This window comes from Eucyclogobius newberryi, unplaced genomic scaffold, assembly GCF_026437365.1.
Source record: "Eucyclogobius newberryi isolate DKJ021-1_F unplaced genomic scaffold, fEucNew1.0.hap1 SCAF_15, whole genome shotgun sequence".
NCBI classification, from domain to species: Eukaryota; Metazoa; Chordata; class Actinopteri; order Gobiiformes; family Gobiidae; genus Eucyclogobius; species Eucyclogobius newberryi.
Window position 1 is genome coordinate 18,011,637 of NW_027315779.1, and position 13,303 is coordinate 18,024,939.

Sequence of the window (13,303 nt, forward strand, 5' to 3'; positions counted from 1 at the left end):
TCAAGTCAATAATCACGATAAGATTTTGAATTTCTTATAGGAAAGACTATATGTTGAAGATTGTAAATTTATCCTTCTCAATTTCATGCATGCAATGTTTTACTTACTTACTATTTTAATATTTTATTCTTTAAAATTTTACAATTTTCCTTGAGGAAAAATAATATCATAATCATGATAAATATCATACGATGATAAAAACGATTTCTTTTTCAGGAAGACTTAGTATCTGATTCAGCAATCATTTGATGCAATTTCATGCGTAAATCCAAAAGACGTTTATTTTACAAAATAAAAATGCTTCAAAAAATGTTTTTATTTTCACTCGTTCGCCAGATAGTATGTCAAATATAATAAATAAGTTATCATTTGAATTACGTTTAGGGGCTATACTTGCAGTGCGCTCCGGTAAAAGGAGCTCGTGCCCATAGGTCTCTCTGCTCTGTGACGTCACAGCCATGTTAATAACCAATGGGCTGCGCTTTCAGAGGTGAAGCTCATTAGGGTGCGTGCTCTTTTCACTCTCACAAGCCAGTGGAGAGGAATGGAAGACGAAATACAAACCTGAGCGCACTGGCTTCATTTTCTGCAGAAAAGACGTTTTGGAACCACTCAGGATTTTCCACGCGAGTTTGTGTGTGCAGTCTCACGGCCCTGGTGCTTTCTCTGCGCGCCTCCATGCGGATCTGGGTGATGGAGCTGCGGTGTGTGTGCCGTTTTAATCTCCCACCGAAAGGCTGCCTGCATATTTCTACCAGCGCTTAGGCTGCTGCTCGGACGCGGATTGTCGCCGTGGAGCGCAGCGGTACATGTTTGGTTTCCAGCTGAGATTAACCAGCGTGAGTCCAGTTGGATACAGTGGAACACTTGGAGTCTGGAGCACCATCTATCTGGGCCAAACCGACAGAAAATCACAGGCCCATATTGTAAACACTGGGTGAGCATCATGCTGCAATGTGCCAGCTGCGAGAAGCCCATTGTGGACAAATTTCTTCTCAAAGTTTTGGACAGACCGTGGCACGTCAAGTGCGTCCAGTGCTGTGAATGTAAATGCAGTCTGTCTGAGAAATGTTTCTCACGAGAAGGAAGACTGTACTGTAAAAATGATTTCTTCAGGTAAGGACTAAAGAGAGCTGAGACCGTACTTCTAATATTGTTTTATTTATTTTTTACAGCCTCCGTGTTATTGTGAATTTCATTGTTTAGTCGTCACCTTAAGAAAAGGAAACAACAACATCAAAAATAGAATTGTTTTTTCAGTAGCAAAAACATAAGCATAACAATGAGGCTTAATTTCAAATGGTCTTTAAATGGTTAATTTGGGTCAACTTTACGCATTTTCTACGCGCGCTCACATATCTATATCTATATCTATATATATATATATATATATATATATATATATATATATATATATATATATATATATATGTCCATGTTCTGTAATTAAGTAACAAAATCATGGCTCATATGACATGTTTATTGTATGCCTTATTCACAAAGACTAAAGTTTGTTTTGTCTCCTCTTACTACAGGAGATTTGGGACCAAATGCGGAGGCTGCGCGCAGGGCATCTTGCCCAGCGACCTGGTGCGCAAAGCCAAGAGCAAAGTGTTCCACCTGAACTGCTTCACCTGTGTCATGTGCAACAGACAACTGTCCACTGGAGAGGAGCTGTACGTCCTGGACGAGTTCAAGTTTGTCTGTAAAGATGATTACGTGAACAGCAATGGCAAAGACACTATACTTCTCTCAGGTATTTAATTCAGACCAATGTTTGCCGAGTAGCCTTTTTATTTAATTTCTAATTTCCACACGTGTGTATTGGCCTGTATCATGTATCAATGGCCCTTTTCAGTTTCTCCTTATATTTGTTATGGCAACCTATCATGATTTCTATTATTGTTTTATATACTGTTTTGCACAAAATGAGGCCTCGATGTCCTACTTAAGTGGTTTATTTTTGGTGGTATATTTGACATGTATTGGTTATTTTATAATATGCACAGTTTAAACGCGGAGGGGCCACACATTTAACGCCACGTGGTTTAATGCAGTTTTCAGGCTAATTTATTTCAACGTGCGCCACTTTTTGTCTCTTCCCGCGATAGTGACGACGTGCAGCGACCCGAGTTTATCTCCAGACTCGCAGGACCCGCAGGACGACGGAAAGGACTCGGAGACGGGACATTTATCAGATAAGGAGGCGTGCAACAACGAGAACGACGAGCAGAGCGCCTCCGGGAAGAGACGGGGCCCTCGGACGACCATCAAAGCGAAGCAGCTGGAGACGCTGAAGGCGGCTTTCGCCGCCACGCCGAAGCCCACAAGACACATCCGAGAGCAGCTCTCGAGAGAGACGGGCCTCAACATGAGGGTCATACAGGTACAGCCGGGAGGCCCCTGGTTTATTCTACTTTTAGCTTATTGTGGTCCGAGGGCGAAATGTATTGATTATTTTGAAGGCGAAATCGAATGAACCTCTCATAATTCGTCACTTCGCGCGAGTTGCTTTTTCTGGGGCTTCTGGAAAACAATTAGGCCGAGTTTGGTCCGCGCACCTTCTAAACTTGATTTGTCTTTGTGCGTAATTTATCAAACACTGCGGCTTTTTAGCCGACCACACTAAGAACAGTTCAACAGTTCAGATGTAGAAGTAGTAACTAAACAAAAATAAATATGTATTGAGCCTACTTTACTTTTATCAATGAATTTGTTTTGTAGTATTTTAATTGTGGATATAGATATATAGATATATATATATATATATATATATATATATATATATATATATATATATATATATATATATATATATATTACTTGACCAAAGCAGGCCACTGCAGACATACCCTTTGTCTTTAGGCATTAAAAAATAAACTAGAGTCAAAACTAATATTTATAAGTGGTGTGAACTCTTTTTGTTGTTGTAACAACATTAAAATGGATACATTAATGCTGATATATTTGTTACTTTAACTGGAAACAAAATGTGAATATAAAAGCCTTTGGTGTGCGTGCAGGTGTGGTTCCAGAACCGTAGGTCTAAGGAGAGGCGTATGAAGCAGCTGAGCGCCCTCAGCGCCCGCAGACATGTCTTCTTCAGAGGGACACGCAGGATGAGAGCTCTGGGCGAGAGGCTGGAGCCAGGGGAGCTTGGACACTTCTCCTATTATGGAGGTGACTACTCTTAAACTGTGTGGATACAATAGATGTGTACAGCCCTAGTGAATGTATTAAAAATATTATAATATTGAGAAAGTTTACACAGATATTGTGATTTGTGTAATGAAATGTGTTTTTTTATAATCCAGATTATCCAGGTGAATACTATGGCACTGGAGGAAATTATGAATACTTCCAAGGACCTCCACCCACACAGGCTCAGACTCCATCAGATTTGGGTTTTGTTCCGTCCTCTGTGCCGGCAGGAACGCCTTTAGGTGCAATAGACCACCCCCATCACCCTGCACACCACTGCCCCCCAGACATTCAATGTTACTCGGACCGCCACCCCACAGACTCACCAAGTCCTGAGCCAAACGGACCAGGCTCCATGCACAGCATGTCCAGCGACATGTGTGGGCCAAGCACTCCCTACACCTCTGTATCCCTCGACAACGGCTACACAAACCAGCTCTCCCAGCCCTCGTCCGACATGAGCGAAGGGACTGTGTGGTAACAGAAAACCACAAATAATTTGTAAGGCTGTTAAACACACACACACCTTTTCTTCACATATTTATATATTTATTTTAATTAATAATTTACAGATTTGTTTATATATTTATGTATGCGTTTATGTATTTATCTTATGTATGTATGTATTTATTTATTTATGTATTTATTTATTTGTGGACAGCACAATATGTGAGGAAGTATTATAATCTGGTCTGATTATTTCTTGGTAAGATTTTAATTCATTGCACTTATCAGAATGCAATTAAATAAAAAACTGACCTTTAGGCTGTGAAGCAGGACAAAAATATAATCAGAATTTACGCTAAAGAAATATTTATTTTAAGGTATTTGGTTCCGTAAACTGGAAGACAAGACACTGCATAACCTTCCCTAAACACTAATATTGATCATGTTTCTATTGCCCATATAAAACTGTAAAACAGATTTTCTTTGCAGCCCTAATGGTGATTTAGTTGTTTATATTCTTAATTCATTTCATTTAGCATCTCTTGTTCTCATTGATTATTTACATGCCAGTCAATAGGTTGTTTAAAGCAATCCATAGAAATGTGACAAGTGAATGACAATATATAGAGCAATAAAGAAATACATTATGTCTGCTTAAGATAATGCTTTCATTTACACCGGCTACAAATTTGATTGATTTATTATTATCACTAAAATTGTCAATGTTAAGTGCTTTTTATCCTCTTGACTCCTAAGGATGAACTATATACACACTTCATGATTGTCATGTAATTTGCCAAAAATCCTCTCAGGACTCATACCAGACTGACAGTGTGTTCTGTTTGATCTTATTTGACGAAGTTATTTATTTAATGAAAGCCCTGGACAAAACGGACAATTCCTGTGACCTACCTTTAATGAAGTAATTGTACAGACAGTCGCGTGTTTACGTACTCAGTATTCAGGGGTTTGGATCTCAGTAAACCTCTTGGTACAGAAGGACAGATGCAAATGAACCAAAATTTTGTAGCTGTCTCAATGTCCTCTCAGTGTACTAGTTTATATAATGTCCTGAATAAAAGAGAATCTAATAAAACATTGTAAATGGCACTTGGTCGACATTGTGGTGTTTTACATTGCCAATTTAAAAAAAAATATATAGAAACAATTATTGTTTTGGGGTATTTCAGAATATTAAGTCTAAGGAATTTCATTTTCAAACGAATTTCTTTGGTGATTATGTGAAAATAAAAAGGAATTTCAAGATTTCAAGATTAGTTCAAGATTAGCACATAAATAACTAATTTATGCAAACATAAATGTAAATTGATTTGATTTTTAATAAATGGTTTAGATTTCTGTACATGAAAATAAGAACAATGTTAGAATGAGCAATGCAAAGGAATGATAAAGGTCAAATGCTCGCTTTTCAGTTAATAGTATAATAGCAACAACAACAGCATACAATAGTGTACAAAAGGCTCAATTAACGTTACATTAAGAACACAATGTATTTTTAAAATGGGAAAATGTAATGCTAAGTTTACTATATTGCTTCAACTTAATCCTTATTGTAAAGGCTGATACATATTACTTTCTCTAACCAGCATCAGAGCTGCACGCAAACACCATATTATACACGTGTTTGTGTTCTCTCCTGTAGTCCTTTGTCATAATATTAAAATGGATGCCTAAGCCCTCGATCTTTAAATATTTTCAGTTCAGCTATAGCAGCGTGCTGGTAATCAAACTAATCCGTGTTTATCAGGACAAAATGCCCCGATTAGGGGAGATTTGCATGTCAAACACTCGGCCAGTAAATCTATTCCAATCTGAAAGCTGATGGGGACGACAATAGACAGCCACGCTCTAAACTTCTTTGTCCCACTCAAACAAAAAGTTCATCTCAATTCATACAAAAATAAATAAAAGTTGCACAGCAACTCAATAGATACAATATTGGCAATAAAATATGTTTGGCCTTCAATAAGACAAAAATATCACGTTTAAGTCAATATTTGAAATGATGGATATATTTTGCGTGGTATAAATATTAGTGTGTTCTGTAATGTACCAAAAATCTTTAAGTCAGACTGCAAGATCAGCTCTGTTAGAATGTCTTAAAGAAATGCAAACTCGCTCCTTCGTGGGTTAATGTTACACTATTGTGCTTTGAAAATAATATTGTACTCATTGTCTAATCTGAATTGCATTTGAACTTGAATTCTGTCCTTTCATCACTGTTGCATATTGTCATGTTGAATATCTCACCCAAGTCACTCATTTGCCTCTTCATCCTCCGCCGGTCCACGTTCTGCATGAAAATCATTCACACATACAATTTTATAATCAATGGCCACAGTAATAGGATTCCTCTGGCCATGGGCAATTAATAAAGCCCCCCCCCTTTTTTCTCTCTCTCTCTTTTCCCCCTCCTCACACTGATCTCAAAGCTACGAGACATTGGCTTCTCCTCATTTACATATTTATTGCATTGGACTCAAATCTGCCGAGTGATTGATGTGGAGCCTGCCTCCTGAATTTTCAGCGGGCCATTATTATGAGAGAGAGAGAAAGAGAGGGGGCGGGCGAGCGAGCGGGCAGGCATCAGTGTACTTTTGATTAAAGTTGAAGAGGACAGAAGCGCAGGAGTTTCCCACCTGCCACTGCATCACCGTGAACCTGTGAGCAAAAAGTGTTGTTTAGGAAATAGTTGTGTCCCCCAAAGATGGTTAATGATTGTTTCCCAAGAGCTGATACTCACCAAAGAGAACAGTTCATTATGGGCCCAAGAATAACATTTCACATTATTTAATACAATAATTATCATTCTTATAATAACACTGCGATTTGCTCATCATCCAAACACCCAATATTTTCTTTGGTGGTTTAACTCAAAATTAGATTCCGAAAATGGCTGCACACTGTACTGTATTGTTCTTGCACATTTGCTTCCTTCTGTTCAGTTTCAGTGTTGTATTGCGTTGAACAGACACAAGACAAAGACATGACACTTTAAAGGTTGATGGTTCTCCCATTGGCAATCATGCATGTAATGTTGCAGAGCAAGGGAAAGCTCCAGTCTGCACAATGTGTGTGTGTGTGTGTGTGTGTGTGTAATGGGGTACATGTGGGGAAGGAGGGGAGGGAGGGTGGTCACCCACTGCACCCCCACACCTCTCGGGCTTCACATTTTTATGACAGATGGAACTACATTCAGCTCGTACAAGTACAATATTGTACAATATTGTACAATATTGTTATTGGCCGTATTTGTTGAACAACTCATTTTCAAATGGCAAAAAATAGCTTGATTAGCTTGATTAGCTTTATGAATGTTTTTTTCCCCCTTACTCAACCAAAGAAGCGATCTTTTAAAATTGTGAACAAATCTAAAAGGGTGATGTGCTCTTTGTGCTGGTCTCAAGCATGGGGAAAATCGGCCAATGTGGGCATAAAGAGGCACTGTGTTGTTTTCAAGATCATTTACATTTATTTATAAGCATAGTTTATAGTATAAAAGTAGTTAAATTCAGATTATTAAAAAAATCATATTTAACCAGGAGGTCCCATTGAGATTCAGAAGTAACAACACAATCATCACAGTAAAAAACCCCACAAAATATTGCAATATAAAAACAACTCTCTCAAGAAAAACATCAACATTTCTCATTCACCACATTTGAATAGATGTCCCCACCTCTGTGAAGCATTGAGACATCGAGACTTTTAATAAAAGTCATGATTAGGCTTAAAATAATTAATTATATTACAATATCAACTTATCATTAATTATGTATCGTGTGTACATTTTCCTTGAGCTGAGAGTTGAACAAGTAACATGACTCACAGAATATTTAAGTGTTTCATTGTATTGCATATTTATTGCAGCTTATGTGTTTTTTTATGACATTGTACATTTAGAAGGGTTTTAAGGCATTGTACTGCATTACGGTTATGGTTACAGAAGCATTCTGTATTGTTATTTATCATGACATTTTCAGTATACATTGTACATCAAAATGTGATATTTGACAGACAAAACATAATCATGCAACTGTTTTTGTGCGTTATGAGGTTAGTTTGTTATTGTTGCACATACCTGATGCTAATTTATGACACATCCTTGTCTTATTATATTTACATTATACAGTTTAAACAATGTATTAACGTCTTGTTAAGCCGAGCAGCCATCACTTATCAGCCATTAAAATCATCTCCACATCCACGTCGTCTCTACAGCGTGTGCATACATTTGTCTTTCTCTCACATCTGCCAGGCCTTATCTACTTAACTTGGGGTGGCGCGGTTGCTTTTTTCCCTGACAACTCCTAGACATCTTTATCAGCGTTATATAGATGACGAAGGTCCAGATTGCATGATGATATTGTTCGGGGATGTGAAGCACGATTTCTCCGCTTGATCGCATTTGTCCTTCAGCAGTGGTGGAGAGGACGACGGCGGTCACAAATCTGACGCTCGCTCGGCCCTGGGAGAAGCAGTAAACCAACATTTCCATAGGGACTTCTAGGCTCTCCACGCTCCACTGATATGCCTGTAATCTATGCATTTTAATGTGGGGCCTCGGCTGCTGGACTGTTGTGTTTACTTAGCAAAAACCTTCTTTGTCAGCGACTCAATGTGCCATCAATGTTAATAAGGATACAGTGAATATGCATTTTGTGAGCGAAGGTACAAAGTAAGATAACAACATAAGCCATTTGGGAATGAAATCATGACGCTTAATCTAAACCCAGGAGTTAGAAACAAGATAGAAAATAAAATAAAAATGTTGACTGTAAAAGAAATCAATAGGGAGTAAATCAAGAGGGAAAAAGTTGACTAACATGAATGTTCAGTGAGTAGAACCTCTTCGTCTGGCAAACCTACTATCACTGGTCAGCAAGGAATGTATTTGAAGAGTTCATTTGCAGAAATATTCACCTCCGTTTTGAGCCACAAAGTTTGCTTTTTGATACCATCTTCTACATCATTTATAAGATTATAGCTGAGGGGATTTGCTCTGGAAGGGATGGAATGATATTTGTATTGCTCCAAGATAGATTTGACAAAAAGTAAATTGCAAGAATTAAACAATTATAAAAAATGGTTGTGATGTTTACTAACACATGGACATTGGTTCATTAAACATTAAACATACACAAACTCCATGTCAAATGTACGACTGCACAATATACATGACAAATGTTTTGCTATTGCAGCTAAAGCAATGTTTTGTTTATTTAATGTACTTATTTCATCCATAAAATACAAATGTGATTTACAGTTAAGCTACAAAACATGAATGAAAAGGAGCAGAAAGAAAAGCAATTGTATTATATATTTTACTGCTCATTTTTCAACATACTTAATATTGAGAGTTTAAAAAAAAAAAAAAAAAACATTGGCATTTGAATAAGAATAATACATCACAAACAGCTATATTCCCCTTTAACCACAACAACCACATTTTCTTTTTCATACCTACTTATTATGATAACTTTGAAGTATTTCTTAAATGCATTATTAAGTTACGTATTTAAGGTAGTTCAAATTAGTCTAAACTGTAGCCTTATTTTGGTCTTGGTTTGTCTTCGTCAAGTTTTGATTTTGATACCAGGCATTTATTTATTACGATAACATAAAACATCACATGGACTTAATTCAATGTTACATAGAACACTGCATTTCCCCCACACATTGCACATCTCTATGAAGCGGCGCCAGCTTTGAGCAATACCTTTCATTTTGCCCTAAAAGTGGACACCATAACAAGCTGTGTGCAGTGACTCTTCGCCTTGCCCACTCTCTCTCCCGTGAACTTGTCAGCGCCGCTCATCTCCATATACCAGGCACTGACCTACCGTAATAACCCTGATGTATGGCCACACAATCTGACCTTTCCCACAATCCCACAGTGGGCCAACCTTCAGCACCTCTGATTGTCTTCCTCTTCCCCCTCTCGCCCATGCAGCGCTCCATCCCCGCTGCACTCCTTGTCTTTGGCTGTACGCGCCACACTCCACTGCCTCTATGAATGTTAATGTGGTGGTGGGAAAGGGAGGGGGAATTCACCTGGAATATACATTATGGACGCTGTTTTTGCATGTTATTGTACAGGCCGAGCTAATGGTTTCTGCTGTCAATACAAGCGAAAGATCTGGCCACAAGAAGCAACATTATTAAGAGTATTTATTGCTTAAACAACAAGAGTGTTGTATTGATTTCCTATAAGAGAAAAAAATAACTTTTCAACTTCACAATCGCACACATGCTTTGAGACAGAAAGTCAAAACACTCCCTGGCTTCTAAAGATAGATTCTTCCCTCTTTGGCGTAATCATGAAACAGGTTTAATACTATGATAAAAGCAGATTGCATGTTTGTACAATGCAGTGTTGTTTAACCTGTGACCTTTGTGGAAATGGCAGATTAAGTCTCCACCGCAGCCGCTTACGAGCTGCAGACCTTTCCGGGAGATACTCTTCACTTCACTACAACTGTGTACTGTTCTTTGCATTCATTTTATCGCGATATCAACAAAGCGATGACAATGGATGTTTTCAGTAGGTCGTTGTGGTACATCTAGGTAAAGGCAGATTATTAGCCCACAATCAATTTGTACAAAAATAACTTAAATGTATGTTAAAATGGCATATCACTTTGCCTTGAATGTTCCACGGATTGGCATTAAACAGATCAAGCATTCACCTGTTCAATAAGGTTTTAGCAATTACATTTTTTTAAAAGAACATGCATTCTTATACTGTGAGCCTCTCCACAGATCTGACTTGTTACTTGATCTGGTGGTGTATCCTGCTTATTTCGACTGAGATATATAAATGTCCTAATGTGGAACATTGGCCAAAGCAACAACATCTCCATCAGATGGTTACACAGTGTACGACATAGTGTACATTTAAGTTATGATTCTGCCTCATGTTCAATCTGATAAAACATATTCATCCTGAAATTAACAGAAATAACTGAATGCAGCATTAAGGACACTACTGTATGAACATCCAAAAATACATGGCAAGACGAGCACTTCAACAAGAGATACAATAATGAATCAAAGATTATTATGAATGATGAATTCATATGCGATATGCAGAGGTGGGAATAGAGTCAATTCTTACTCAAGTAAGAATAAAGTTACTTAAGAATATATTATATACATAAATAGTGGTCCAGGAACTTACTCAAGTAAGAGTAAAAAAGTATTTGAGGACACTACTATAGGTACTCTAGTAGGAGTAGTAGGAGTAGTAGGTGTCATGTAAATATAACTGTTTGGGTGTAATTTGAAGTTAATATAATTTTAAGGACAACACAGTAAATAAATCTGGCATTCAAAGGTCATACCACAAAAATGAGAAAATAAAGTCATATTTTCCTGGCCAAACATAAAACAACATAACGTTTTTGGCATCCGCAGACTCACTCACAGTGGGAAGAGTAACCAAAACTTTTAATCAACTGTTATATAACTCAAATTGGAATAAAAGTAAATGTTTGGGGTCAGAAAATGGCTCAGAGAAGTACAATTAGATGAAATAGTTACTCAAGTTAATGTAGGCCTAACTGATGAAGCGTTAAGATCAATGTTATTATGCTTGGTTTCTTTTTACTTCAGGCCTGGGCAGTATATCTTTACCATTGCGATGTAGACCCAATGCCTAGTTTAAGGTGTGTTCTTTGTTAAGTGTTTCAGGCAGTCAATATGAGATGTCTGTTGGATATTCTTTCGCCCATTCATACTGTGAGGACAAAAGACTTTCTGAGTCCTCATCTGCCACAGAAGTAATGACCTCCTCCAGCTGACCCACGTGAGAAGTAGGCCATCTTCACTGCGAAATAGACTTCTCAATATGTCGGAAATGCAAAGAGCCGGGCGCGATGAGATGATCTCTTCAGAGTCTTGAATGCAGAGCTCCGAGGAACAGCTGCGGCCTGGTACAGTGTCTCCTGGCTCTCCTCTTTGTCACTTGCAAAAGGGTCTTGTTTTCAGGCGATAATCAGACAGCACAGGGGCTTCGAGAGGATCTGCTCTCATTTGCACACACACACACACACAAGCACGCACATGCACACACACATGCACACACACACACACTTACACACACACACACACACACACACACACACACACACACACACACGATCCGCCAACTGGGTCAGGTCTTTGTCTCTCAAGTACTGTCAAGTCACCGAGTGTGTGAATGTGGAATTATGGGCCGCCTCAGATGCATGATTGGGTCTGTGCTCTGCTTCCTCTTAATTCCTCCATCTCAGATGATCCTTATTCCCCAGTATAATTCTAGGCACATTGAAGCATGGGACCAAAGTAGACTGAGGATTGATATTATTGGGAGGAAAGTTTGGCGAGTCTGACTGACACTAAAATTGCAAGTTAGTTCACGATCAGCAAGTTCTGTTCATGACCCCAAACTTGTCCAAAAGGTGAGGGTCACAAAGCCCTTAAGGACAACTGATGTTCCATGAGGTTTGACCCAGTTTATCTGTTTGTCTGCACATCCTTATGCACTGGTTCAGAGTGGATCCCTGGTGGTGCAGCCTTCTTCAGATGATACTCAAAAGTAGAAAAAGTTTCAAAGATAATCAATATGGACACTGCCTTTAAATCAAGATGTTTCTATTTCCGTCTAAAAGTATTTTTCAATCTGAAGGTGCTGATCTGAGAGGCTCGACTTTAAGGTGAATTGGCCCTGCCCTCAGGAAGGAGTTTTAGCCTGACCTTTGGATGTCTAAAACATTGTCCAGATGACTACATTTGAAATGTCTACAATGAAGGATCACTTCTGGACGAGTAAGGAATAACAGATACTTGGTTTTCAAGAGTAGTTTGCATTACATTGATTTTGCTTTACTAGTTCTATTCAAATGGTATTTTGTGTTTTCATTTAAAAAAGTGTTTTATGGCCTGTAGGCTTTATTCAGCGGGACAGCTGCAGTGTGAAATGGGGAGAGAGAGTGTATAAACATTTGGGAAATGGTCGAGGTCTAGAATCAAAGCCACGACACTACAGTGGCACATGTGCATCGCCTTTATCCACTGTACCAGAAAGCACAGCATTTTTTGGTTCGGTCTGCTGGTTTGGTTTGTATCTACAAAACTTTTTGTAGGCTGGAACTTAAGAAAGTGTGAAATCAGTTTTCTTATGTTTTTGGAGCTCTGCGGCTTTGTACAGTATTAAGAAAGTGAAAGATTAGCTTTGATGTTGTAGCCAATTATTCACACTGTGATTAAATGAAAAAAATCACAAGTTGCTGGAAGCAAAGTTGAAAGTACTGCATAGTTTTCATGAGCTTATATTTCCAACATACATATCTTAATCATGCGTTATGTTTAAATAACTATAAAATAACGAGACTAGTTGAAGATCTTGAACCTTGAAAATTGTCAGTATGTTCCACAACCACGTAGTTTTCCAATTTTGCTCCAATATACAGGTGCCTAAATCATAAGACTTCCACGCAAAGAGGAAGAACATTATTGTGCAGTTTGTCAGTGATTAAAAGAAGAATTAGCCGACCTAGTGTGCCACCTCAAATGATCAAAACCCTTTGGGACAGCAACCAGAGCAGGCGGCACACTTCCAATTATACCGCCAAATGACTCATTCTCATTCTGG

At 38.3% G+C, this 13,303-nt stretch overlaps 2 protein-coding genes across 2 annotated transcripts in view; both read left to right on the plus strand.

The window, feature by feature from the left end:
• Nucleotides 1-13,303, plus strand: part of LOC140360974 (seizure protein 6 homolog) — a 195,942-nt gene that overhangs the window by 113,896 nt on the left and 68,743 nt on the right. The window lies entirely within an intron of this gene.
• On the plus strand, nucleotides 452-3,777 carry lhx1b (LIM homeobox 1b). The gene is made up of 5 exons (XM_072446497.1): nucleotides 452-1,116; nucleotides 1,536-1,756; nucleotides 2,112-2,386; nucleotides 3,024-3,180; nucleotides 3,315-3,777. The coding sequence occupies exons 1-5, from the start codon at nucleotides 947-949 to the stop codon at nucleotides 3,680-3,682; spliced, it is 1,191 nt and encodes a 396-aa protein (XP_072302598.1). The 5' UTR covers nucleotides 452-946; the 3' UTR covers nucleotides 3,683-3,777.